The 26,947-nt window shown below is 53.8% G+C and overlaps 2 protein-coding genes across 9 annotated transcripts; one reads left to right on the top strand and one right to left on the bottom strand.

The window, feature by feature from the left end:
* The first annotated feature begins 137 nt into the window (after window positions 1–137).
* On the top strand, window positions 138–16,184 carry LOC121365391 (alpha-1,6-mannosyl-glycoprotein 4-beta-N-acetylglucosaminyltransferase-like). 7 transcript variants are annotated; one of them, XR_005957008.1, is made up of 5 exons: window positions 4,720–7,627; window positions 7,918–8,068; window positions 9,015–10,888; window positions 13,548–13,687; window positions 15,776–16,184. XR_005957008.1 is itself a non-coding variant. In XM_041489540.1 (4 exons), the coding sequence occupies exons 2-4, from the start codon at window positions 7,526–7,528 to the stop codon at window positions 10,154–10,156; spliced, it is 1,395 nt and encodes a 464-aa protein (XP_041345474.1). In that variant the 5' UTR covers window positions 138–1,109; window positions 7,507–7,525; the 3' UTR covers window positions 10,157–11,302. The 7 variants fall into 7 exon arrangements, 5 of the variants coding, with proteins under 5 accessions (XP_041345474.1, XP_041345475.1, XP_041345473.1 ...); XM_041489540.1 differs by lacking the exons at window positions 13,548–13,687; window positions 15,776–16,184 and adding an exon at window positions 138–1,109 and having other exon boundaries at window positions 7,507–7,627; window positions 9,015–11,302; XM_041489539.1 differs by lacking the exons at window positions 13,548–13,687; window positions 15,776–16,184 and having other exon boundaries at window positions 4,037–4,856; window positions 7,507–7,627; window positions 9,015–11,302.
* On the bottom strand, window positions 11,437–18,042 carry TMEM9 (transmembrane protein 9). Of its 2 annotated transcripts, none has more exons than XM_041489566.1 (6): window positions 17,973–18,042; window positions 15,568–15,669; window positions 15,380–15,471; window positions 14,840–14,948; window positions 13,808–13,939; window positions 11,437–12,523 (listed from the first exon to the last, which is right to left on the bottom strand). In XM_041489566.1, the coding sequence occupies exons 2-6, from the start codon at window positions 15,658–15,660 to the stop codon at window positions 12,374–12,376; spliced, it is 576 nt and encodes a 191-aa protein (XP_041345500.1). In that variant the 5' UTR covers window positions 15,661–15,669; window positions 17,973–18,042; the 3' UTR covers window positions 11,437–12,373. The 2 variants fall into 2 exon arrangements, with proteins under 2 accessions (XP_041345500.1, XP_041345501.1); XM_041489567.1 differs by lacking the exon at window positions 17,973–18,042 and adding an exon at window positions 17,700–17,932.
* Window positions 18,043–26,947: the final 8,905 nt, after the last annotated feature.

A 26,947-nucleotide genomic window follows, 5' to 3' on the forward strand; every position in this document is an offset into this window, starting at 1 on the left:
TCAAAGTGGTCTTGTGTTCTCTTCTTCGGGATGAAGTAGGAGGTTTTGCTTTCCAAGAACTTTCCTTTTTGCTTTCCAGGAACAATCAACAAACAAAATCCATGTTTGTTTTACTGCAGCAGAATTGTGTTCCTGCACAGTGTGATATTTCAGTGTCTGAGAAGCAGTGAGCAAGACAGCAGTCATCAACAATAATCTTAATTCCCAGCCCAGCAGATCCCAGTTTAAGGAAAGAAAGGCATAAATGATCAAACAAAGGAATTACTTGAAAAAGGAGTTGTAAGGCAAAAGTATGTAAAGGTACTTAAGTTCTCACACTGGTGTTTTTCTTTGAAAATGAGATCTAAACTTTTAAAACTAGAAAGTGCTTTTCAGAGAACATAAACAGGGAGGGAGAGGAGGGGACAAAGTAAAATAACTGAAGCAGTGATGAAGGACTCAACCCTTTGTCTTTTCAAAGAGCAGTGTGGAAATATTCTCCATTGAAAGCCCCCAAGCAACCACTGATCTGGCTTTTGATTTCTGTGAGGAAGAAGCAACCATGAAGCTTCCTGTGGTTCTGGGCTGACTGAGAAGTGAGGGGTACAGGGCCTGTCAGAAATGTAGTCTGACCAGAAGGAACGTGGCTGGAGGTTTAATTGAACACGTGGCTCCCTGGGAAGGTTCACAGGAGGTGCTGCAGGGTAGGGGAGCAGCTGTGCAGGTACAGACCCTGGACTGAGCTTTGCTGCTTATCAGATATCAGCTCCTCAGTTATACTGCACAACACATCTGGTTCCAAGCAGGAGGAACAGTACTTGTCCTTGTAGAATGTTCAGTGAAGCTCACGGAGGAGAGGGAGTTCTGCCATCTCGGTTTGGACTTGGTGGTCTTTGAGCTCTCAGTGGGTCCCTTCCAGCTCAGAATATCCAGTGGTTCTGTGACCCCACATGACCCTCCTGTAGCTGATCAGGAGTTTCTTGCCACTCTGTAAATCACCACTAAAGGACATCTGCCCTGACCTTGGATCTATGTTGGAGGCTCTTCGTGTTGACTTCAAACACATTTGTGACAGCTTCTGCCTCACAGTTCCCCTTTCCACCACTGCTGAACTTCTGTTGATGCCACAGGTAAGTTTTGAAGTTAAGTTGGTTTATTAGAGATAAAAGGCAAGAAAAATGTGCTGTCTCTGTGCTCCTGGGGCTGCCATGATAGCAGAGCCTGGGCTGTGTTGTGGTTGTGGTGCAGGAGAGGCAGGACAAGGTCGGGGCTGGAGCTGTGTGTAAGGGCTGCAGGGGCTGCAAGGAAGCTGCTCCAGGGCAGTGGGGGACAACAATCTTTTGCTGTGGGGTTAAACACCACTGAAGATGGGGACAGGTGGTAAAGCTCAGGCAGTGAAATGTGGTCAGGCTGTAGTTTCTGGTTGTCTTGGCGGCGGGGGGAGTGAGGTGGCTGCTTACTCAGAGCATGGTTCTGGCTGTGCTTCAGGCTGTTACCTGCTCTGTTCCCTGAAAACTCTCATGATGATGCCACGGCTATGTGCCTGGTGATTGCTGTTTATGCAGGCTCTGGAGGGTGGGAGCAGAGGGGTTTGGTTCCTGGCTCAGGCTGATGGCAGGGGCATGGAGCAGGCTGGTGTCTGTCTGAGGCTGTGCCCTTACCTGTGGGGAGCTGCTCGGGCTGAGCAGGGCTGGGAACGCCAGCCTGGGCCCTGCTCTGGCTTCTGTGCAGAGCTACAGAACAGCTCCTAGGGCTGTGTGTTCCTGCCATCTGGCAAAGCAGGAATACCTTCTGATCAGGCATATGGCAAATCCGGGGGCAAAGGTGCTTGGCAGCTCCAGAATTCCCTGGCTGATCCCAGGCGGTGCAGCCGGAGCAGGCAGCACAGGCTGTGACAGCAGGAAGCAGGTGGATGGGATGTTTCCTGCTACCAACAGACTCGCTGGATTCAAATATGAATATTTAGATACAGATGCCCCTAAGCCAGAGGTGCCCCTCCCAGGCCAGGCTTTTTGTAGATTGAAGTGTATAAAACGTACAAGAACAATTCTCAGTCTTTTCCTTTACGAAGCTCCCAGTGATCCTGGTGCTGGAGCTGTGCTGATCAGCAGTGTTGGCAGGGAGTGGGAACCTGTTCTGATCCATGCTGGGAGGATGGGGAGTGGCAGGGATGCAGTGGAGGGGGGAAGGACCCTTGGTCCTTACCCAGAGCTTCAGACCCTGAACCCTGGGCTGAGGTTTGCTCAATGAGGGAGTGACACCAAAGCTCAGCCATGAGCAGGGGATTTCCCTGGCCCCTGAGCCCAGCCTGTCTTGAAGCTTGATTGCCAAAAAAAGTTGTCTTCAGTGTCCTCCAGGGTAGGATGCAGTGAGTGCACTGGCAGGAGTGGCTGTGGTTTGGTGCCACCCATTTCTGTAGGACATGGCTCAGAGGGGTCCTTGGTGGTGTGGAAATGGAGCCCCAGATCAGCATCACGGTGGCTCTCCCTTCTGTGAGGCCCTGTTCTGCCTTTGCTTTGTCCTGCTCCTGAATAATGGAAGGGCTGTAAACAGATCCTGCCTAGGTTTCCTAGGGGAGACAGGAAGACTTGGCCACCACCTTCACCCTGCTCCTGATCTTTGTCAGGGATCCGGTGTCCAACAGGAGCTGAGCTGGATAAGGTGAGGCCTGCAGGCTTGGGGAAGGGGGCTAGGTCCTTCTGTGGGCCCCCTTGTGCCTGTCCTATCCCAGTCCCTCCGCTCTGGCCTCAACTGGGAGAACTGGTCCTCCCTAGCCCTCTGAGCTGGGTGTGCCTGTGCAGCCACAGGGCCCTCTCAGAGCAGCCTTTGCACCTGGGGCTTGTCTTTCTTCTTCAGCTTATTATAAAAGCAAGCAAAAATGTGCCTTTTAGCCTCATTTCAGCCACCTCCCTGTTTCCCCTGGTCAAATATTAAGGTGAGCAGAGTATGTTTGGGTTTGGGGCCAGAGGGAAGTTTGAGAGCAGCCTTTGGTGCCAGGCTCTGGTTGGTTCCTGGGCACTGGGGCTATGCTATGGCACTCACAGGGTGGCAGGTGAAGGGACACTTTTTCAGCACCCAAAAACCATTTGGGACTTGCTCCATAACACAAAGCGGGGACTGGATGAACTGGCTCAGGCTGGACTTGTGGCACTTGCTTTGAGAGCAAGAGGACCTGTTTGCCTGGGCACCAGGAGCTGTGTCCTAGACGGATTCCTTTCCTGCTCCAGGCCCACTCGTGGATGTCCCTGAAGAGGGTCAAATCCTGCCCTAGCACTGCACCCTGAAGCAGCCTGTGGGGACCAACAAGGAATTTGGTGGCTCTCCTGCTCCCCTTGGCAGTGCTGGCTGTTCTATTGGCAGGGCTGCTGCACCCCAAGCGTTGGGGACCCAGCGCTGTGCTGGGTGTCACAGCCCTCCCCCTCTTCCTTTCTGCAGGGGCAGGAAGGACCAGATTTCCTTCCTGTGCAGGGGTGGGGGTCAGGGGCAGCTGTGGTGAGAAAAGCCCTCCCCCTCCTGCAGCTGCCGCCAAGCCCACAGTCCTTCCCACCCTGGGCCACTGAGCAGCAAAGCTCTGCTGGGCTGCACCATCCCAGCTGCCTTGTCGCCCCTGGAGTCCTCCAGCCCCTGCGCAGGTGGGAATCTCAGACTGCCTTTGCTCCAGTGCAGGTGGGGTGTCCCCACTGGGAAAAAGCCACTGCCATCCCACCATAGGAATTTAAGGATTTAAACCCAAACGATGTAGGAAAAGCAAAAGCCACCAGATCCGGGAGCCTGGGGACATCTCTTCTGCCTTCCCAGCACCATCACCTGCTTCCTGCTCTGCCTTATCTCTCTCACAGAGGTGTTCCAAGCTCCATGTGCTCCCACGGGAGCAGCTGGGGCTGGAAGTTGTCATGGGGGATTTGTAGAAGATGGAGCCTGGCAAGAGATGCAAGGTCTCCCTGAAGGTAGGAGCGGTCCAGGCCAGCAAGGAGAGAAGGGAAGTAGGGGGAAGGGGAAGGGGAAGGGGAAGGGGAAGGGAAGGGAAGGGAAGAGGTTTCTGCTCCATTGGGCTGCTGTGGGAAGGAGCTGATCTGGTTGGGAGCTGGGGACAAGCAATGCCATTGATGACTCATGGATGCTCCAGAGCCATGTTCCTCCTCTGGGTCTGGAGGAGGGAAGCAGTGGGAGAAAAGGCTGGGAAAAGGGGGAGCTGGGAACAAACCGGGCCCCATGTGGCCCACATTGGTTCACTGGGATCAGAAAGGGCTTCATTCCCAGCCCAGCTGTGATGCCCAATGCTCCAGTGAGGAGCTGGAGTGTGTGGGGAAGCTGTGGTGTCCTGGGGCTACATCCCAGGTGGGATCCAGGCTCTGCCCTGGTCCAGGGTGCCAGGCGTGCAGTTCTGGCTCTGCAGCCCCAGAGGTTTTTGCCACCTCAGCACAAGAGCTGGAAAATAAATGGGCAAAAAGCTGTGCCAGCTCCGTGTCACCAGCTCCTGGCTCGGTGAAGCGTCAGGTTCGTGCCAGAGTTTGGGATGCTGGGGCTTGGCAAAGAGCCCCCAGCGGGGGTTAGTGCTGCCCAGGAGACTGACTGGAGCTGCCTGCGAGGATGGGGTCGGTGGGACACAGCTGATGCCATCCTGGGATGCCCGTCCGTGAGGCTGTCGCAGGTCCCACAGTGGGCTGGGGGCCCCTGGTCCGTCCCATGTGGGTCCCCGCCGACCTGGCCGGTTCCCCGAAGCTCCTGGGACTGAGGCCGCCGGCGGACGCTCCTCCTCTGCGGGAGGCAGGCAAGGACTCGGGGTGTGGCTTTACCGAGCAAGAATTCAGAGTCCGGCCAGCCTGGGGAAGTTGCGAGGGCCGAGCACGCTGGAGAGGCGAGGCTGCCGCCCACCCGTGAGTCTCTGCCCTCGGTGGGTGCGTCCAGAGGAGGCTGGCCAGGAGCCATCTCCTGCTTCCATGGGAGCGGGTGCCTGGGGACCGGGGATGAGGGCAGGGGGCTGGGCTGGGGGTTCCCCAGCTGTCAGCGGTGGAGACAGGATCGGTGTGTCCCTCCCTGCAGGGACCTCCCTGTGCTGTGGGACACCTGAACCGACCGAAAGCTTTGTCCCCCGGAGCCGTGTGCTACTAGAAGAGGGTATTTCCCCTCCTTTGTCCCTGTAGGACAACCCCTGGAGCAGAGACACGTACAGTGGGGCCAGACCCTGGCCTGACTCCCAGGGGGCCCAGGAGCCCCCATCCCCCACAGTCCCGAATGGCCACAGTTTGCCCATGGGGGCCGTTGTGCTACCACGATTTGCAGTGTCCCCCACCCATTTCTGGTGCTGGGTTCCATGCCAGCCCTTTCCATCCCGGGGACCCTCAGGGCGGGGCACTGAGCTGTGCTGCAGGAGAGCTGGTGTTTACCCTGCTGGGTGACACAGCCTTTGTCTGTGCCTCAGTTTCCCCCAGCATGGAAAGGCACTCCTGGCTGTGGGAAGAGACCCCTTGCTGGTCCCTTCTCATTGTGCAACCAGCCCGGCTCTCCCCAGTGCTGGTGGAAGCAGCTGGAGCTGCCTGCACACCGGGAGCTTCCTCCGAGCCTCGTGGGACTGAGGCTGGGAATGGACTGTTCCTTCCCCCTGCCCTGGACTGAGGCTGGGGAGGAGTTTGGCTCCACACAAGTGGCTCTCAGCTCCTCCTGGCCAATGTCCCCACAGTGAGGTGGCTTTTGGGGACATCTGCAGTGGGGTGCTGGGCTGTGGGGAAGGTGCATGAGGTGCTTGGAGCAGAGTGTGGGGTCAGGGATACTCTCTGGAGGTACTTTGAGCTGGAGCAGAAGGATGCTGCACCCCTGGTTGTGCCCACTTACTTGGGCTGCTTTGTTCCTCCATGGAGGCAGAAATCCAAAGTCCAATTACGGGGTTAATTATGCAGCTGCACTCCTTACCTTCTGTTCTGTGCCGGTGACCCCTGTTCCCCATGGGCTGCCTGCTCCTTGGGTGAAGCTGCTCCTGTGGGAGCTGAGGGTGCTCAGCAGCATCTTGTTTTCCATGCAGGATGAGCCGCTAGCAGCCAGACATTCCCCAGCAGCCAGAAAAACCTTTGGCCATCCAGAGTGGCCAAATGCCCAGCCTGGCATGTGGCCAGGTCTCGCCCTTCCCAGCTCACCCCGTGGCCCTGGTTGTAGATCCCGGAGGTCCAGGCTTGGAAATCCACGTCCAGGGTGGCATCAGGGTGTGATGTCCCTGTGGCTCGGACAGATCCCTAATGCTGCTCCCCCTGAGCTGGTGAGGTCCCCCATGTCTCCAGATCTGTAAGGGATGGAGAGGCCACACTCTCTGCTGGGACCTGGGATTTTGACAGAGATTTTTGAGCAGCTCCAGGAGCTGCTTGTCTGCTGCGAGTCAGCCCTGCCCTGCCGGGGAGCGCGGCTCTCTGGCTCCGAGTGTTTATCTCCAAGGGAGGAGCCGTGTCCCTGGGCGGGGTCAGTGCTCCAAGGGCGAAGTGCCTGTGGATCGGATCGGGGCCACCTGCTCGGCGCCAGCCTCTTGGGGAGCTGGCAACCCCTCCAGAGGACTCCTGGGCGCAAAAACGAGGGTTCTCCTTAAAATAAGCCCAGCACACGCTTCAGGGCAGTGGCCCCAGAGGTGCTGTGCTCCAGTCTGTGGGCCCGCGGGTGGGCTCAGAGCATCCCCTCCACAGCGGTGGTTGGGGCAGGAAAGTATTTAGGGCACCGTCCTAGGAAGCCCAGCCTTAGTTTGGGAATGCTTAGGAGGGCTTTTCCTCCACGTTTCCATTCAAAGCTGCTTTGACAAAGCCAAGTCACTGTAAACAGTTTGGATGGGGCTCAGGGTGTCTGCCCCTTCAAGCTGGGCACTTGCCCAGGCTCAGCTGCTTCTCTTCCAGGGCAGCAATGTCATATTTATAATGGAAAAAAACCAGGCAAACACAGGAGCCTTTTAGCCTCCTGCCACAACTCTACAAAGTACAATATCTCAAGTTCACTGCAACTTACTTGAAGGTGACACTATCCCCTCAGGCTCACTTTTCTTGCTGGGACAGGGCAAGCTGGTGCCTGCCTGGAGGAAAGTGGGGAGCTGCTTCCTCCTCACAGTGCTGGAAGAGCACCCTGGGCCCATTTGAGACCTGAGTGTTTCCCAGGGCTTGGTGACAAATCCTGGGGTGTTGGTGACTGGTCGTGGCGTGTCTCCATGACCCAAAAGTTTTTTCTGAGGCCCTGTCCACCTGCATTTCTTCTGCTTCCAGCTCCGGAGTGCTGCTTGGGGTGTCCCAGGGCAGCCGAGGTGTCCTGGGGCTGGTTTGGAGAGATTTTGTGCCTGGCTGATTTTATCCTGGTCAGGTTGGGGTGTCCCTGTCCCTGCCTGCCCAAAGGGGACAGTGCACAAGTGTCCCCTGATGCCCCATGGCTGCCCACAGGTGTGTACCTGTGGGTGCTTGGAGCAGGGGGTCAGTCCCAGGGGTGTATCCGGGTGCTGTCCCATTGTCCTGTCCTGGGGGTGGTGGCTTTCCACAGGCTGTGCCCTGACATGTCCCCTCTCCCCAGGCCTCAGCCAGCAGGGGCCATGCGATGCTCCCTGAAACGCTCCCTCATGGTTCTGCTCGCTGCCTCCTTCCTCCTCCTCCTCCTCCATGGGGGCAGTCGGCAGGAACAGGATCCCCTGGAGGTGAGTCCCCAACCAGTGACTTCCCACTGGAGAGGCTAGTGGGGCATCCTCTATCCCTTCCTGCCCAACATGAACCCCAGCCTCAGCTCTGCTCTCTTCCCTGCTCCATGTCATCCTGAACCCCAGACTCTGCCTTCTCCTCTCCCTAGGGTTGCCCTGGGCAGCTGGACCCCCCTGGATCCAGGGAGGGTAGGACAGGGGCTCCCCTTCACTTCTGGTTCCCCTCTTGTCATGCCCCCTTGCTGCATGGTGCTCTGGGGTGTGACCTGTTGCCTGTGACTCCCATGCAGGTGCAGCTCAGCCTGGCTCCCTTGCAGGACACGATCCTGCAGCTGCTGCAGCCAGAGGGAGCCCAGCACATCCTCAGGGACACAGCTGAGCTCTCTGCACTCCACAACATCTCCTACCGGCTCCTCGCTGGCTCCCCGGCTCCCCGAAAAAGTGAGTGGTTCTGGACCCTCTGGGTATGCACATCTGGGTGTGCACAGCTGCACATCCCAGCACGGACCTGCCCTCTTACTGCTGCTGGGGCAGGGAGGGGCTGTGTCCCGCCTTTTTGGGTGGGGACCTGCTCACAACCTCCACAGCCTTCACTGCTCGCTCTGGGGATGGAGGGGTTGGGGAAGCTCCACATGCTGCACGCTGGGTCCAGGTTTCTGCAGCTTGGGACTGGGGTGATCACAGGTGTTTAGGTCTTTCCAGACCTCTCTTTGAGGGGTTGCTGAGATCCCATCTCCCTGGGGGTTGAGGTTCCAGTGGAGATGGTGAGCTGGACCACTGGGACAACCCCAGAGTGTGGGAGGAGTGAGCCAAGCTCTTGGACAGGGCACAGGAAGCAATTCCCATGCAAACCCTGTGGGAAGTAGCTCAGGGCAACCTGTGAGGCTGTGCTGGAACCAGCACAGGAATGGTGTTGTCCTAACCATCAGCAAGAAAAGCTGAATCAAGGTAGCCATGGAGAGGACACAAGGTGCCTGATCCCAGTGCAGGTGCATCTCCATGAGGTGTGGAGTGGGGAATGCTTTCAGGATGTGCACCCATACCAATAGGCCATTCCTGCCCTATGGACTCTCTCTCTGCACTGTTACTTGCCTTGGTATGGCTTTTTTAGGTGTTTTTCAGGAATATTTCTTCAGTGAAGCCCCTGCCTCCTCAATCTGCCTCTTGCTGCCATTTGGGCCAATTTTGGGCCCCTCCTGAGATGCTGAAGGCTTCAGCTTCAGGAAGGAGCCACTGGCCTTAGACATGGGATTACAAACAGCACTGACCCTGGAGGCTGGCCATGGGAAGAGGTTTTTGGAGCCCTTTCATTACATCTTGAAGGGAAGAAGATGTGGTGATCCCAGGTCACCCCTCTGCCTGTTCATGCCTTTCCTTTACCTTGCAGAATTCCTGGCAGTGGGAATGTCATCTGTGCAAAGGCCACGTGGCTTCTACCTCCTGGCCACGCTCCAGTCCCTCTTCAGCCAGTCTACAGAGGAGGAACTGCAGGAGATGGTGGTGGTGGTGCACCTGGCTGACACTGATCCTGGCTGGAATGTGCGTGTTGCCGCCACCATCGCCCAGAAGTTTGCTCGCCACATCCTCCTGGGACGGCTCCTGCTCATCCATGCTCCCCCTGAATTCTACCCCACCCTGGAAGGCCTGAAGAGGAACTTCAACGATGCAGAGGAGCGGGTGAGGTTTCGCTCCAAGCAGAATGTGGACTATGCCTTCCTGCTTGCCTTTGCCGCCAACCTCTCCTCCTACTACCTGATGATTGAGGATGACGTGTGGAGCGCCAGGTCCTTCCTGACGGCCATCCGCAGGGCAGTGGCTTCCCAGGAGGGCTCCAACTGGGCCACCCTCGAATTCTCCAAGCTGGGCTACATTGGAAAGCTCTACCGCTCCAGTGACCTTCCTCGCCTGGCTCAATTCCTCCTCCTCTTCTACCAGGAAATGCCCTGTGACTGGCTGCTAGTCCACTTCCGCCAACTGCTCACTCAGAAGGACGTGATCCGCTTCAAGCCATCCCTCTTCCAGCACATGGGCCTCTACTCCTCCTTCCAGGGCACCATCAACCGGCTGGAGGACGAGGATTTCCAAGCCGACGCCTTGGACCTCCCAGACAACCCGCCAGCATCCCTATACACCAGCATGTCCATTTTTGAGAACTATGAGCCCCTCAAGGCCTACAGTTCGGCACAGGGGTACTTTTGGGGCAAAGACCCAGCAGCTGGCAGTACTTTTTCCGTCGTGTTCCAGCAGCCAGCCCGAGTCAGCCGTGTCCGGGTGCGCACGGGCTCCGTGGAGCGCCCAGGTGATTTCCTGCGTGCAGGGCTGCTGGAGCTGGGCCAGCGCCGGGACCGCAGCCGGGACTGCTCCTCCTACATCCCTGTGGGCTCCTTCGAGAAGGGAACCCTGGAGCAGCGGGGCCTGGAGAGGGTCCTGCCTGGGCCCGTGGAGTGCGTGAGGATCCGGGTGACGCAGGACCAGAGCGAGTGGCTCATCATCCAGAGCATCGACATCTGGACCACAGCAGGCACTTAAGCATAACACCTGTGGCAGGATGTCAAAGCCCCTGGATTTGGTTCCTTTATTTTTCACATTGCCGTTTTGGATAAGAAATTAAGTTATTGGCTCTCACTGGTCCATGTCTGGAGAGATGGGAACCACTGATGTGGGCTGTGGATGGGTTTAGGAGCAGGGCACATCAGAATGTACCTGCTGGAGGATGCCCCAATGAGCCAGGGAGGGGGGCACAGGAAGGGAAAGGGGCTTGGATATCAAGGCTGAGCAGTAGAAAACCTTTCCTCCCAGGAAGGATGATGTACAGGACAAAGCTGATCAGCCAATTAACAAACCAAATAATTAATCAGGCAGTGGTATTTTTTGGAGCCTCTCCACACCTTACCTGCTTTAAGTTTTCTAACCTTTTCCAAAACTCGATTTCTAACTCCCCCCTTTCTGATCCCATTTCCTAGCTGCTCCTGGAGGGGTCAGGGGAAAGTCTGGGGGTGCTGCTCACCAAATCCTTCACCCTGCAGGTTCAGCAGGTTCGTGGCCGCAGCAAGCTCCCACTGGTGCCCGGCCGTTTCCCGGTGCCGATCGGGGGCGACGGCCACCAGATGGACCCATCGGCCCGGCCCCGAGCACCGCCTCCCCCGGCGCTCCTTGTTCCCGCCCTCGAAGGGAAAAAAACAATTCCCAGGGACCTCACTTTGTGGTTTTGCGGGGTTCACACGGAGCGAGAAGGACAGTCAAGATGGGGCTTCTAGAAAGGTGAGGAAGGCACAGAATTGAGCTCTAGGGAACAAAGATAAGCCAAGGAAAATGTGACCTCGGTGTAACGAGAAGCTGCGGGTCCTTTTTAGCCCAGTGAGGTGCTGAAGGGTAATTGGGGTACACAGCTCCCAAAAGCTGCTGTTTGGGTTTGTCTGGCAGGGTCAGCTTGGAGGGCTGGATGCTCCACTAGCAGCTGCGGGCCCCAGCATGGAGGGCAATGACTGGCACTTCTCCCATTTAGGCTTTTAGCAACAATTTCTCAGCTTCCTGCAAAGGAAGAATTCTAGTCTGCTCAGCATTCCCATGGGATAGCCCAGAGAAATTAAGTCACTAACCTGTGCTAAGCAGGACTCTGGTCTGCCCATGTTCCAAGCCTGGCTTTCCTGGAGCAGGACAGGGACAGTGCCAGGGACACTCATGCAGCGCCGTAACCACAGCTCTGGTTTGAGGTGGCATGAGCTCACCTGCTGGGCACTGGCAGGCAGATGGAGAGCCCCAGACCTGGCATGATGGGGTTTTTCCCCTGAAAAAAAAACACTCAGGTAGTAGATCTTTGCATTTAATATGGAGGTGCTAGACCATAAACTCCAAATGTTCTCAGTGGGATCAATACACACGGCAAAACCACTGCAGCTTCCTCCACACAGCCCAAGCCCTGTCAGAGCTCTTGGAGTGTTCTGAGTAGCACAAGTGTCCACTTCCCAGGGCCCTGACGGGTGTTTCTAGTGCTCCAGGAGAGCCTGTGCCCCAGTTCTCTTGGACACAAATGCTGCTGCCCACTGTGGGAGAACACCAAGGGTCACCAGTATGGGTACAACTCAAGAGGTTTCATCCCAGGAAGTTTTTATCTACTGGTAAAGTGCAAAAAGATAGAAATGTAAATCAGCTTTTTACCTGTTGGACTCTTACTGATGTAGGTACTAACAGGTTTTGTGATATCACATGCCCAGAAGCAAGCTGCAGTCTCAGTTATGCTGGTGTAAACCTGGACAGACTCCAGAGGTATGGAAATCTCTCCATTTACATCAGGATAAGCAGAAGCAGCAGTGCGCACTGGCAGAAACCCCCTCCCCTTTGTTCTTGTGCTGTTCCTGTGTGGCTCAGCACCACAATGCCCAAGGACCATCAGTGCACACTGATGGAGGAGGAGGAGGTGGCTGCTGTATCCTGGAGAAACATGACATAATTTATCCCACATCAAAATTATCCCACCATTTTTATCCCAGGAGGACTGAGCCAGCTTGCAGCACTCCGTTCCCAGCCCCTGTCCCTGCTGGGGTGGGCTGATGGAGTCCCGTGTTCGGCCGAGCTCCACAGGGCAGCCAGAGCCCAGGGGCCAGCGTGGCTGGGCAGGGAAAGGGCAGGGGACACGACCAGAGAAGCCTTTGGGGCTGCTGCTCCCTCTAGAGATGGTGAATCAGGGAGGGCTGGAGGTTCCATTCCAATGCTGGGGTGTCCTGATGCGGCAGGGCCCAGCAGGGCCTAGCTCAGCATCTTGTGCCGGTCGAACACAGTCTTCCTCTGCTCCTGCACCTGCCGCTTCCAGCGCTGCTGTGCCCCCTCCACCCGCTCCAGCACTGTGTTGGCCCTGGCACCAGCCAGGGTGGGTACTGCGGCCAGGGAGTGAGTGTCCTGCAAGGAAAGGAATGGGGCTGGAGACCAGGCAATGCCCAGCCCAAGCACAGAGGGAGGCAGCTGACTTGGGGAGAAACTGCACCTGAAAGAGCAGTTCAAGGTTTGAGTTGTTCTGATGAAAAACCTCCTTTTCAGAGCTCCTCAACATCAGCCCTCAAGTCCTTGCTCTTGGGGATCACCCACGACTCCAGATAAAAGTTCCCAGCAGAGGAACTGCACGAAGTGTAGAGCTCTGCTGGAAACCCACTCTTGGAGTCTACAAGGAGCCACAGTGCCAAGGTGAACCACATCCCCTCACTAAAACCAGGCTGACAATGGATGGAGATCCATTATGGCACAGGAACAAGGCCTATCCCAGAGGACTTAGTCCAGCATACTGGAGTGAGATAAATATGACTTAACACCAGGCATTTACCATGTGCACCTGGATCTGAATTACTGCTGCAAACCCATGACTTTGGGATACAATTCATCTCCTCCTGCAGGACCTCCTTTTTCAGCAGAGGGAGGCAATGGATAGACTGTGGACACTGGAGCAGCTGCTCTTCACATCCGAGTATGAAGGAATTGGGCCAAATAGTTTATACTCACAACAAAGTACAATAGGACAATCTAACCCAGTGCTGCAACTGCATTAATTTTATGTAGCAAGAAATTTTTCCTCCCCCAAAACTAGTGTGTGACAGAGAGAAAGAGGGAGAGAGTGGCTCTTTCTTTGCTACTGGGTCTTAATCATTTTGCCCACGGTTTGTACACCAGCGTTGCACAAAATGATGGGGTTTGAATGAAATTGTGCTCTGGGCAAACCGCAGCACAGGAGCACAAGGAACAGCAGCCTGGATACAACCCAAGGCCCAGCCCCAGAGCAGGATCAAACAGCACCTCATAGGCCAGTGTTTTAAGTGTCTAGAAGATGTTTTAGCTGACACTTAAGCTCATCCTTCCCTGGAAGCTCAGCACCACAAAACTCCATCTGGGACACTGCTCAAACAGGATCTGTTTGACTTTTTTTTCCCTCTAGATGGACAAACCAAATTCAGGCCACCTGCTACAAAGTCCCCTCTGCCTCTGAGGGCAAGGCTTGCCTTGGGGTCGTTACACAGAACTCTGAATATTCCATGTGCTTCTGCATGATGTGCAGAGATCCAAATGTTCACCTGTGTAAGTACTCACAAAGCAGTAGTGCTGGTCCCTCAGTGGATCAGAGGAGACAAGCAGGAGGTCACTGTTTCCCTGTCCCCCATTCTCCTGTCCCCCTGTCTGCACCCCCTGCCCCCTCACCTCGCTGTCCTCCTCATTGTGCAGGGGCTGGGTATAGGGGTCTGGCTTGCGGATCAGGGGGTCCACGAGCACCAGGAACGCCATGTAGAGCAGCAGGGCCCCCACCACCGACAGGTAGATGATGATGATCACCTGCAGTTGAGGATAGCGCAGGGGGAAAGGATAAGCAGTGTAGATAAGAAGCACCACAGAGGTCAGGAAGGTCCTTTGCAGCTGCCTCTGATGTTTGATCTCTTGTTTTCATTTTGCTCACAAGAGTCTCTAGCTCTTGCCAGGAGGCCAAGGTTGTGCCATCACAGCACAAAGTGTGCTGACTCTCTCACGCCAACTGAGGGCATGTTCTGCACATAAGGGACAACAAGATGGGGCCCTGATCAGAGATGCTTGGCCCTCTTGTCACACTTGTCCACGTCCCCAGCAAGAAGACTGGGCTCCCACACAGCTTCTGACTACCAGGAATGCCCCTGCCTCAAACATGGAATCACAGAAATCACAGAAGTCACAGAATCCCTGAATCACAGAGTGAGGTTGGAGAATATGTCTGAGATCATGGAGTCCAACCTGTGACCAATCCCCACCTTGTCACCCCACCCAGAGCACTCAGTGCCACATCCAGTTGTTCCTTGAACACCTCCAGGGACAGTGACTCCCTGGGCAGCCCCTTCCAGTATCCAACACCCTTTTTGTGAAGAAATTCTTACTAATGTTCAACCTAAACCTCCCCTGGGGCAGCTTAAGACCACGTCTTCTTGGTCCTGTCACTAGCTGCCTGGGAGAAGAGGCCAACCTCCATGTGGCTACAGTCTTCTTTCAGAGAGTTATAGAGTGAGCCCCTGGCACTGCCACCATGTACTCGCTGTGACAGTTTCCTTTCTTAAAGAAAACTTTCTGGGCTCTTCTCCAGGAACCTACCAGTGTGGCAGTGCCAGCGCTGCTGTGGCACGGCAAGGGGCAGGGCACAGCCAGTGACTGCAGTCACCCTGGGCTTGTGTGGCACAGCAGGGGGCAGGACACGGGCCTGAGCTCAGGTACCTTGATGGTGGTGGTGCTGCGCTCCTCGTACTTGCACTCGCAGAGCAGGCAATAGGCCTCCACGTCATTCCCGGGCACTGGCATGGGCTCCACCACGTGCAGACAGTTGCTGCAGCACAAACCAACCACAATCAGCAGCAGCACAAGCTGAAACCAGTGCTCTGTGCAAGGACACTGGGGTGACTTTGTCTGTGTCCCAGTTTTCCGGTCAGGCTGATAAGACTGATCTGGTGTTAAGAGCTCCCCTCACAGCCTAGCTGCCCGAAGTGCCTGGGATAGATTGTCCCTCAGCAGCTTTTGCAGAGATCCAGTCCAGGTGGAAAGGATTGGAGGGCACACCCTACATCTGCCAAGAGCGGTGGGTAAATGTATCATCCCAGATTCCTCAATTTGTGTTTAAAAAAATGCCCCTGGCCTAGGTTGAACACCAAAGCAGCTCCCTCTGCAAACATACAGGCAGGGAATCCGTTCTCAGCATCAGCTGGGAACTCCAGAGCCTGCCTGTCACGGACCGACCCCTGAGGCTGCCCACTCACTCACCAGTCCTTCTGGGACACGTTCTTGTTGTAGATGTGCCCGCTGATGTTGCGATACGGGGGGCAGATGCACTTGCAGCGAATGTCCTCAGAGCTCTGCAGGACACAGGAGCCATGTGAAGGAGAGGACACAGCTCTGTCCCCTCACACCCCACTTCTGCTGTGCCCCACACATGGCTCGGTGTCACCCACCTTGCTGGCCTGTGCTGGGGGACACAGGACACAGCCCAGCAGCACCAGCAGCAGCATGGGGCTCACAGAGTTCCGGGAGCTCTGGGCAAACATCCTGGGAGCCTGAGGGAACAAAATTCACATCCAGGATAGAGCATCTCAGCTGAATGCAGCCACAATGAGGTAGTCAGGAGATTTTTTTTAGCCCACTTGCCTCTGTTTTGCCCAGGAAGAAGAAATTTATTCCTGAATCTCAGCTGATGCCAGCCAGAAACCAACACAGATCCCAACAACGCTCCTGTCAGAAGAGCTTCCACCCTGTACAGCCACACATCTAAACTACCCCAGCCCTGCAAAAATATTGCTGATTTCCTTACAACTGGACTTGCAGAAAACCTCCTGTTCATCTCTTACTACCCTGGAGCCCAGCTGCAGATATTTTGGTGCTGACAGTTTTGCTCACTAAAAGATGCAGAACTGGGTGACCTAAAGCAATACACTGGGGCCTCCCTGCTGCATTGCCATGAATGGCAAATCATTCATCTTCTGACACTCAAAGTCTTGCTGCTGAAGGGAATTATGTATTTTCCCGTCAAGAGCTATGGGAAAGGGGTGGAATATTCCAAACCAATTCCTAAACCTCCTTTATCTCAAGATACCTGTTCAGTAAATCCTGATTTTAAAATTACTTCAAGCTGGTAGCTTGGTGAATTCATTAATGCCTTTTGCTACATATCACAGAATGGTCTGGGCTGGAAGGGACCCTAAAGATTATCTCCTTCCAGCCCCCATGTGTGTGGATAAGTTGTTCCAGAGATGTGTGCTTCCATAAGTCCATAAGAATATGAATTTATTCCCTGTGCCACAAAAGGCAAGTTTGCCTTGGTCAGCCTGGCATTCACCCTCAGACAGAAAAGGTGGAGTGGGTGTTGGGGGACCTTGGGACAGCAGGGAAGAGCTGTTTCAGCAGAGGAAGGGGAAGGGAATTTACACCTTCATTAATCAGCTCCCAGGTAATCCCACAGCTTACTCCAGGTACTTGTACTCCATCACCTGACCTGATTCCACTGGGATTTAAATCACTGCAATATTCCATCCCCTTTGCTTTATCTTAAGTCAACACTTGAGATTCACATAATGGATTACAAATACCAAGTTCCTTTCTTCTTTATCTAAACAAAACACCAGCAACTTCTAATAAGCTGCCAGACCTCCAAAATGCATTCCAGTCTTATCACCTCATCCCATGATTTATTAAGGTTTTGCACCACAGCTTCAAAATCTTCTCAAACAATGATCCTTTCCAGGGAGACTCCCCTGTACATTCAGATCTTCATCATGGATCTGGGGAACAGGACTATCTAAGCTGCCCAGTGCATGTTACCCATTTTAAGTGGGTCTGGACTTTTGTCTGAATTTTTAACACAACAGTGGGACATGTACAATTGCTGGGCATGCAATGCCCAACTCTCAGCTGAGTTCAGAATATCTGAACAACTCATGAATGTCACTTTTAAAAATAGGAGGGGAAAACACGTGATCTATTATACCATAAACAAAAACTTAGAACCTGGGCAGAGTTCACGCACCATGAACTGCCGAACATCCTCAACCACACAAAGGATGATTAAGGCATATTTATCTCCAATTTATTTGACAGCAAAGGGACGCATGCACACATGCCTTAGAGCTATTTTTTCCAGACTATCAGCCCAGGCCACAACAGCCATGCAGCCAAAACCAGCTGCATCTGGACCAAAACCCGCCAGCGCAGTAAGCACAGCAGAAGGTGCACGGCTGAGGTGAAGTTCTCGGGGGCTGTGAGTGTGACAGCTCCCAGGATGACCCCCCCAAAAGGCTGTCCAGAGCATGGCTGCACACAACCACCCCCTCTTCTCCCTGGGATTGCCCAGTAATCACCTCATCTTTAACCTCCCCAGCCCTGGAAGTGTCCAAGGCCAGGCCGCACGGGGCTTGGAGCAGCCTGGTCTCGTGGTCCTTGCCCGCAGCAGGGGTTAGGACTGGATGAGCTTTATGGTCCATTCCCACCCAAACCATTCTGGAATGATTCTGGGAACATCACATGGAGCACTTCTAAGACTCCAGCCCGTTTCCCTCCCCGGACCTGTGCTCGAACCACCCCCTCCACCTACCCGGACCCAGGGCAGGGCCGGACCCAATTCCCGCCGAGGGCCCGGATGCCGCCTCAGTCCTCCAGGGGCTTCCACCGCCCGGTCCCACCCGAGATGCCTCCGGCAGTGCAAGCCACGGCCGCACCGCGAGCCCCGGGTCCTGCACAGCCCCGCACGGTCCCGCCCCAGGTGCGGGGAGCGGAGCGGAGCAGGAGCAGGAGCAGGAGCAGGAGCAGGAGCAGGGCCCAACGCCCCTCAGCCCCCGGCCATACCCACCCCACATCTGCCCCTTACCTGCCCCTCGCTCCAGCCCGAGCGCAGCCCCGCCCTGCAGGCCCCGGCCAGACCCTCCCCGCGTGCCCATTTGGCCATGGAGCGTAACGCCCAGTGACGGACAGCTCCGCTGGCCAATCGGAGGGCAGGCAGCCCAGCCGGTGCTGAGGGTGGCCCGCGTCCCGCAGAGCTGAGGGGATGCGATGGCGTCGCCGGCCGTTGCCGTTGCCGTTGCCGGAGGGGCATTTAGCCGATGTGTCCCGCGCAGTTCCCGCCTGGCTTCCCGGGGCAGCGCCTGCGGGGCTGCGCCTCCTCATCCTGGGGCTGAGATGCGGGATAGCCCCGATCCTTCTCACCTCACATCCCCGTTTCCCCCTTACACCCCCTTCTCCCCTCACACCCCGCTCTCCCCTCACGGCCCCGCTCTCCCGTCATGGCCTCTCTTCTCTCGCAGTCTGCGTTTCCCCCTCACACCCCATTCTCCCGTCATGGCTCTGCTCTTCCCCTCCCACCGACGGTGGTCCTGTGACTACCAGAGGGAAAAGCCCGGGCCGCAGTGGTGCCCTTGCTTCTGGTTTTGGCTGATTTGTGGTTATAGATGATATCATTGCGCCTTCAGTTTCAAAGGCTTCGGTCTTGCTATGAACCTCTTGTGTTTGAGACTTGTGACTGATTTTAAAAGCCTGGTGCTTGTGCCAAGAGGAACATTGTGCCTTTCCAAGGCCACAGTGTGTGGTGTTTGCCCAGAGAACATGCCTCAGATGTGGTTCTTGTAGCACCTCGGGTTTGCCCCACTTTCCGTGTCGGCACCCTTCAGGTGTGCAAACACCCCCAAGCCTTGGCTTTGCTCCGGTGGCAGCTCCCAGGAGGTTCCATTCAGAGCTGGAGGGATGGAGGGTGTCAGGAAAATTCCACAAACGCCAGAGGTTATGTCCAAAAAGGAGAGAGAGGAGTCCTGCAACTTCATTCCAATAAAGGGAGAAAGTCCATCAAAGCACACACCCACGGACCTTTCTCTGCCGAATTTTGGAGGGCACAGCCTCCTTTTATTCCAAACTCCTGGCCCCATGTTGCCTCTTCCTTTCCCCATTGGCCGAGGTACTAGGAAGGTACAGCCTTCCAGAACCGCCTACCACATGAACGCCTTTGAACTCATTATTTTACCCCAAAGTTCAGGCTTGTGCAGACACTTGTCTGTTTCAGGAGCCAATCTGTCTGGGCCCATACCCTCACCCATCAAATTGTTCCTAAAGACATTAGCTTTCCTCTCAAGGGGCTTACCTGCTTCTCTGGCACTTTGCTGCTTTACCTGGTGCAGATTTACCTGGTCTGTGTTGCTGGATAAAGTCAGACCTAATTTTTTTTCAGGTAAAAAATATCCCTTGATGGAAAAAGAAGAGACCCAAACCCCTGGTTTAACTTCTAGAAATAGAATCACAAAATCAAATAGTTTTGGAAAGACCCCGAGATCATCATGTCCAACCTATGCCTGACCCCCACCTTGTCATCCAGTCCAGAGCACTTAGTGCCATGTCCAGGCGTTCCTTGGATACCTCCAGGAACGAGGACTCCACCACCTGGAGTCCCTGGGCAGTCCCTTCCAATGCCTGACCACCCTTTCCATGCAGAAATTCCTCTGGATGTCCAACCTGAACCTTTCCTGGTACATCTTCATGACATTTCCTCCTGTCCTGTCCTTGTTCTCTGGGAGCAGAAGAGGCCAACCCCACCCTGGCTGTCCCGTCCTGTCAGGAGTCGTGCAGACCCAGAAGATCCCCCCAAGCCTTCTTTTTCTCCAGGCTGAGCCCCTTTGCCAGCTCCCTCAGCCACCCCTGGTGCTCCAGACCCTTCCACAGACTCCATTCCCAGCTCTGGACTCTCTCCAGCCCCTCAATGTCCTTCCTGAACCGACCTGGCATGGACACCTCATGGGACGGTGTTTCCAGTCTTGACAGAGTTTGCTCCTTTGATGAAAATAAAAGTGAAAATAGCAAGGTGAGATACATTCAGCCAGAAATAGGTGTAGATCAGAGGGTAAATGTCTGTTTGGCAGATAGTTCTTTCCGATAGTTTTAACTTTCTAGAAATGAGTAAATAATTGAGACTGCTTGTTTTAGGCCTTGTAGAATGTATAAGTTGTGAACACTGCTAGGTTTTAAAATGTCCCACACTGTTCCATGCCCCTGGCATAGGAATTACTGATGAAAAAGTGCTTCCTTAGAGTCATAAAGTCATGGGGTGGTTTCAGTTGGGAGGGGCCTCAAAACTCATCCCATCCCACCCCATGCCCTGGGCAGGCACACCTTCCACTATCCCAGGTTGCTCCAAGCCCCATCCAGCCTGGCCTTGGACACCTCTAGGGATAGGGCAGCCACAGCTTCTCTGGGCAACCTGGGCCAGGGCCTCCCCATCCTCACAGGGAAGAATTTTTTTCTATTACTTCATGTAAACCTACTCTCTTTCAGTTTGAAGCCATTCTCCCTTGTCCTGTCACTGCATGTTCTTTTACATAGTCTCATAAATAATATTCTGAAGAGTTTTCTCACCCATTGCTGTAATGTTTAAAATCCTGGCCCTCTCATGGCTGCATTCTACTCCCACTCACTGGAGTCTGTATAGGATAGTAGTCTAAATCAGCTGGACTGATCCAAGGAAACATTCCATGAGAATAATCCTGGGTATTAGATGCGCAAAGGACTTCTAATTCCTTCCTCCTACTCCAGTGTTGCTGAGTGAAAGAAGCTCTTTGGTGCTAAATCAGAGCTCTCCCTTCAGAGTAGAACCCTGGGCCTGCTCATGGGACACTCAATGCTGTGACACAGCTGAGTTTTTTCAGGTTTAAAAGCCCGTGGCCACAGGGATTTTCTGTGACTGACTTTCTTCTGGCTGGTGAGGAGGTGTTTTTGTGTCTGACATACCTGTTGTCACAGCAATCTGTTCTTCTGTGTCTTTTGCAGACCAAAGGTCCGTACCACTGCTTCTTGTGGGGCTACAGAAGACACTTGGAGGAAGCAGCCTGGACTGGTGACAAGACCCTGGAAATGCCTTTGGAGGAAGTAAAGGAATGGCCCAGGCAGATGAGGGACCACATCCAGGGATCAGGTTTTTTGGGTGAGCCCCTCAAAAACAGACTGACCCAATACAGGATGAGTTTGAAAGTTGCATTTCAGTTCAAGTGCCTTTTCCAAGAGGCTGGTTTCAGAATTCTTGGATGGGAGAGTGAGTTGCATGTACACTTCCTGCAGTGATGAGTGGGAGATCTCACACACACTTCCAGGAGACTGTTTCCTGTTTCCTTGCTGACTTTCCCCCTGGCAAAGCTGCCTTTTTGTCTGTCCCAGATAACTGGGATTCAGCAGGCTCAGTTATCTCCTGGATGTCATCCCCGTTGCTGTGTTTAAAGCCCAGCAGCAGTGGGAAAAGTGAGTTTGTCTGAAGGGAGCAGGATTTGCTGCTTTATTTTTTCCTACTTGTTGCTCAGTCTTGTCCTCATTCCTAAGTGCACCACTGCACACACCCAACAGATGTGGTCATGTTTCCTGAATTTCTGTGTGTGCTGAATGCAGGTGCCTTCAAAAATCTCTCCAGCAGTGGGTTCTGAACCCTATAGAGATCTTGCCCTGAATTCCCAGTAATTTGGGTTGATATTAGCCACTGACACCACCCTGTAGGGATCTGTGACACACACAGGGTCTGGGAAGAGGCTTTGGAGACTTTGGGACTACTAGCGACACCGTGGGGCTGTTCATTCCTGATTTCTGCCTCCCACTTTGCTGGCAGCACTAAGGTGAGAGGTGCCTCAGAGGAGCCTTCCATGGGCAGTGCCCTGGGAATAGAGGCCAAACAATTCACGTGACACAGAGGGAGAGGGAATGGGAGATAGGAGACAAACACAAATGTGTAAAAGAGGGGAAATGCAACGGCTGTTAATACCCTGCCCTGTTCCTGTCCCTTTACCCACGTAATTAGGCCTTGCTGGCACTCATGGTGTCAATCTGAAGGACAGGTGGCATTTTTGTTAACAGCAGTGGCTGAGGACACACAGGAACAGCTTGTCCTTGTTCCCTCTGGACAAGGGTGTTGGTGACAACACTGCAAACCTCCTTCCGGCCCAGCACCGGGGTCACAGCAGCTGGCACATATTTAAAGGGCAGTTTATTTTAAATTGTGAACAGATACATTGACTTGTAAATATTCTAGAAATACATCCTGCCATTATAAAAAGCATCCTATAATTCAGGGGGAAGAAATTTCATTCTTCACCTGCAACAAGATTATTTGGTCTTTCTATTGCCTATGAAATGAAATGCTTTGGGAATTGTAAGCTGACAAGAGAAGAATCTAGGGTGCCTGGGCATTGGGCCAACCTGTGGGACTCTCTTCCTTGTGCAGGATGGGTAGTTAGACCAAATAATGGCAATTCTCCTTCTCTTTATGCTGTCAGCTCCCTTCCAGCTCCAAGGAAGTGGTTTGTGGTGCTGTGCCTCTGTTTCCTCAGTCAAATGGTACCACAGCACTGGGAGGGGCTCTGTGAGGGTGGTTGAAGAGCTCGTGACGGTCACAAGAGCTGCTTGTGATGGTCCATTCTTGAGGGCTTCTCTCACCCTGAAAGACCTGATGGTCTTAAAAAGCCTCATGGAGATTTGTGAGCACACATTAATGAACAAACAGTGTCAGTCCCAGGCAGGAGCAGCTGCTGTGTGCGTGGGAGCTGACAGAAGATGTGGCTGCCCAGCAGGCTGGGCTCTGATAACCTGGGAGATCCAGTGTCAGTGTGTGCCCTTGGGCCATGCACATGCAGGCTGGGGTTGTGCAGGACCCTCTGTCCAGCATGACCTCCCATGGCATGGACAGGCAGAGAACAGCCATTAATGTCCAGCCATGAAGGGTAACTCTGGACAACGGAATTTGGAGCTGGTTCTTGTGGGTCACAGCTGTGTGGCCATGAAGGTGTGATGGGGAGGACGCTCACAGCTGGTGAGGGGATGGCTCTGGGCTGGTGAGGGGGAACCAACCCACACATGGCTGACCCCTAAAGGGGGGACTCCTGCTTCTCCACCTGTGCTGTGTTTAATAATTTCTGCCCCTAGACAGGAGACCACTGCCAGTCACAAACCTTGTGCCAGGGAAGGCTCAGATTGGACATTAGGAAGAATTTCTTCACAGAAGGGGTGATTAGATATTGGAATGCGGTGCCCAGGGAGGTGGTGGAGTCACCATGCCTGGAGGTGTTTCAGGAAAGCCTGGAGTGACACACAGTGCCATGGTCTTGTTGACAAGGTGGGCATTGGTCACAGCTTAGACTCAGTGATGTCAGGGGTCTTTTCCAGCCTCAGTGATTCTGTGGTTCTGTGATTCTGTGAAACAGGATGGCTGAGGAACAGGGCCTCCTCTGGGTTCAGCCAAGACTTCTGCAGTACTGAGACTAAAGGAGAGAGTGGCTGCACCCCAGAGCAGTGCTCTGGCCCACATTGCTTCCTCCTGCCTGATTTCCCAAGGAAACAGAGGGAAGAGGGAATTCTCTGTGGCCTGAGGTATTTTTCAAGAGCCTATGCTCTTCTCTGGAGCCTTGGAACCTGGGTGGTGGTGCAGTCCTGCTGTGAACCAAAAAAGAGCTTCAGCCTCCTGGGAGGGAGCTGCCATGGGAAGGGGTGGGGAATTGTGCTCTGATGGACCTGAGGCAGGTGGAGACTTGGCAAAACCATACCCAAAATACTTTCTTCTTCCAAGCCAGGGGTATAGAGCACTGCCCACAGTGTGGATGCTTCCAGCTCTTTGGATGTAGAGATGTCTGGTGAAGCTGCAGTGCCACCCTCCCTACTGTCCTCCCCCTGCCATGTGTGTGATGTGAGGGAAGAGGGGAAGGAATAGAATCAGGATGGCTGTGATGGATCCTGTTTGTGAGGCTGAGCAGATGCAGCCTCTGGGGACTGCTCTGTGCTGCACCCACTCCTGTTCCGCGGGGGTGTCCTGGGATGTCTGGCTCCTCCTTACTTGGCAGAGAATCAGAGCCATTGGCAGCCTTTTCTGTAACACCTGATTCAGCCAAAAATAAGTTTCTCCAAGACTTTTGATGGAATTGCATGAACAATTATGCGTAAGTGTATTTTTGGCATGAGGCCTTCTGGGGCTTGGTTTTGCCTTCTAAGGTTGTGCAGGAGGGCTGCAGTCACCCCAGTACATTCATGCTGTGACTGCTCCTTAAACCTGGCCAGCTTGGAGCTGTTGAGCTGGGCTGATAATCGGGGTCTCCTCCTGCCTCCCAGTGGGTGTCCTGGTTTAACCCAGCGGCCAAGGCAGCCCCACACTCACTCACTCCTTCACAGTGTGATGAGCAGAGAGTCAGAGGAGTGAAAGTGAGACATCTTGTGGCTTGAGATAAATCAGTTAATAAGTAAAGCAAAAGCCATGCACACAAACAAAGTAAAACAAGAGATTCATTCACATGTCCCAACAGCAGGAACAATGGGGGGAAAGACCAATGAAGTCTTTGCAAATAGAGGTCACTGCCTTTGGGGAGTGATGACCCTATGTTTTGGAAGGGTTGCTCAGTGCAGTATTGGACCACATGTCTCAGACTTCTTCCAATTTGCACAGTTGGGGTTTTGTTTCCCTAAAAATTCCCAAGTGGATACAGAATTCATCATCTTCTGACCTGCCATGCTGAGTTGCTGTTAAACAGCTGCTCTGTTTCAGAAAGGATAAAAGAATTCCTGGGGAGACCCCCGGGCAGGATTAATTTCTCTGTTTGGTGGGACTGGGAGGGCACTGCGGTTACAGGATCCCACCTTTATTTGCCCCCTTGGAACAGGATGCTCTCCAGAAAGCTTAGTAGAGGCTTGGAGAAGTGACTCAGCTGTGTTCGGAGGAAGTGATTTCAGTGCAAGTAAAGTATATGCTCATTTCCTCTGACACAGAAGAGAACATAAATGTTACTGGGTGGGCAGGTTCCCTCAGTGTGACTAAATGTGCTTTCTCAGCTCTGCCATCAGCCTTTAATTTGGGGGCCCCAGATGGGTCATCTCTGTGCATCCAGCAGTGTGGGTGGGAGTTTTGCCTCTCGCTGCAGGGCGGACCTCAGGGAGGAGGAGAGCCAGGGAAGCTCCAGCTCCAGTAACTGGTTGTCTCCTGTAGGGCTCGGCGCAGAGAGAACTGGGGGCTTGTCAAGGGCTTTTGCAGCCCTTAGAAAAGGAACAGGGAATGAGTACAAGCCTTTCATTTCTGTATTGCTTGGATGAAATGAAATGTAAACCAGAAAAGCAAACACAGACATGCAGGTGGGAAGCTACCAAGGGCTCCCAGTAATACACTGGTCATTTTTATCTCCACATCTTTTGTTGTCAGCTGTAGTGACAAACATATATTTATGTTCAATTAAAGTGACGTGTTCCACTCATCTGACATCATCATCAGTCACCCAGCTGTGCTGAACTACCCCAAACTGTTGTGTTTCCAGCTGTGGGGCTCCTAGCCCCAAGGGATTGTCTGTGGTGTGGGGTTTCCCTGGACATGATCTTTCCAGGTCAGATGTCTTCCCCAGAAGGCAGTGACACTTTTGTTAAAAATTATTCCCTCCTGTCTAAATTAATATTTTTGCTGCTAATTTGGGAAGTAACAAGATAGTGGTGTGGCAGGCGGTGCTCTCAGCACACTGTAGGTTGCATTAAAAATAGACATTAAAATATAATTTCTTGGGTCCTTTTAAAATTATCTGGACCTTTGTCAAGAGAGGTCCATGCTTTTCCTCCCCCAGCATTCCCCCCTCCTTGGAATGCTACTTCCCTCACGATTTTTTTATTAGCATTGCTTGCTGCCATAGGTTTTATTTCTCATATCATATTTCACCTTCCCCTTCTCCATGTCCCACTGCAGCCACTGACCAGGACAGTCCCTGGCCAGGTTGGGCAGGGCAGGACAGGATAATGTTGCTGACAGAAGACTTCAAGAGGCAATTAACAGCTTCTCCAGCAGGCTCTGATTGGATAGAGGTTATTTCCAACTTGTCAAAGAGCCTTCTCCTTGGAAGGGAAGATGAAGGAGGACCTGGACACAGAACCTGCTCTACATTTCTACTGTGATGGCTTTCTCTTTGGGCAGGATTATTTCAAGAGTTGGTTCCAAGTGCTGTTTTTTGTCAGGAATGACCTGTGCTCGTGGGTTACATCACCAGTGAGTGCTTCCACATCACTGACCCTGTGCTGGATGGTTCTGGCCCTGTGGAACAGATGGGCTCAGGAGCAGTAGGAGTGAGCCAAAAGTCCCATTTCCTTCCACTGCTGTTCTGGGCTCAGTGACAGAGGGCTGTGTAATGCAGGGAGGAGGTTGTAATGCAGAGCAAGATTCAGCCCGTGGCTGTAGGAGTGAAGAACATCTGTGGACGGCTGTGCTTATCCTTCCTGTGGAAACATGGGGGACCTACAGTGCTGGGAATCACAAACCTCTGAGAGCAGCCTTTGTGCTGGGAAAGGGGGTGGGAGCTGCTATGCCAACAGGTATCTGCACTGGAAGATACTGGTAGATTATGGGAAGGTGCTGGCAGGAGGTGGTCACATCCTGTCAGAATGCACTGGCAGGGATGGAAAGACTGACACCAACATCAGCAAGCACTGCACTGGATGTTCTGGGCGTGTCCTGAACCATAGTCTGCTGCAGGGATGTGGAGTCTCCACTGGAGCCTTGCTGCAGGTGTTGAAGCAGTGCAGAGGTGCTGTGAGAGCAGAGAAATACTCAGAGCCAGCTTGCTCCAGAGGGAGCTCTGGAGTGCTCAGTGATCCACCAGACTGCTCCAGCCTTGGGAGCCAGGCTTCTCCTGCCTGGTGCTGTGCTCTTTACACCCTGAGCTCCCTCCAAGTGTGGCCTGGCCTCATAGGTATCTTGTGGGTGGCAGTGCACATCCCAGCTCCACTCCCAGCTGGCCCTATTTATGGAGTTCCAATGTTGGCAGGTAGGGAAGTGAGACATTTGAAGCATGAGGGCCTCTCCTGGTGAGGCAGGAA

The sequence above is a fragment of the Pyrgilauda ruficollis genome, unplaced genomic scaffold (assembly GCF_017590135.1).
Source record: "Pyrgilauda ruficollis isolate IOZ18807 unplaced genomic scaffold, ASM1759013v1 scaffold95, whole genome shotgun sequence".
Classification (NCBI taxonomy): domain Eukaryota; kingdom Metazoa; phylum Chordata; class Aves; order Passeriformes; family Passeridae; genus Pyrgilauda; species Pyrgilauda ruficollis.

What these genes read in the sequence shown, in the direction of transcription:
- TMEM9 (XM_041489566.1), bottom strand. Translation starts at nt 15,660, where the DNA reads ATGTTTGCCCAGAGCTCCCGGAACTCTGTGAGCCCCATGCTGCTGCTG. An exon ending in CCCCAGCACAGGCCAGCAAG is followed by an intron (nt 15,472 to 15,567) that starts GTGGGTGACACC and finishes TGTGTCCTGCAG; the next exon opens with AGCTCTGAGGACATTCGCTG. An exon ending in GCAGCACCACCACCATCAAG is followed by an intron (nt 13,940 to 14,839) that starts GTACCTGAGCTC and finishes CCTCAACTGCAG; the next exon opens with GTGATCATCATCATCTACCT.
- LOC121365391 (XM_041489537.1), top strand. Translation starts at nt 7,154, where the DNA reads ATGACCCAAAAGTTTTTTCTGAGGCCCTGTCCACCTGCATTTCTTCTG. An exon ending in AGGAACAGGATCCCCTGGAG is followed by an intron (nt 7,628 to 7,917) that starts GTGAGTCCCCAA and finishes ACTCCCATGCAG; the next exon opens with GTGCAGCTCAGCCTGGCTCC. An exon ending in CTCCCCGGCTCCCCGAAAAA is followed by an intron (nt 8,069 to 9,014) that starts GTGAGTGGTTCT and finishes TTTACCTTGCAG; the next exon opens with AATTCCTGGCAGTGGGAATG.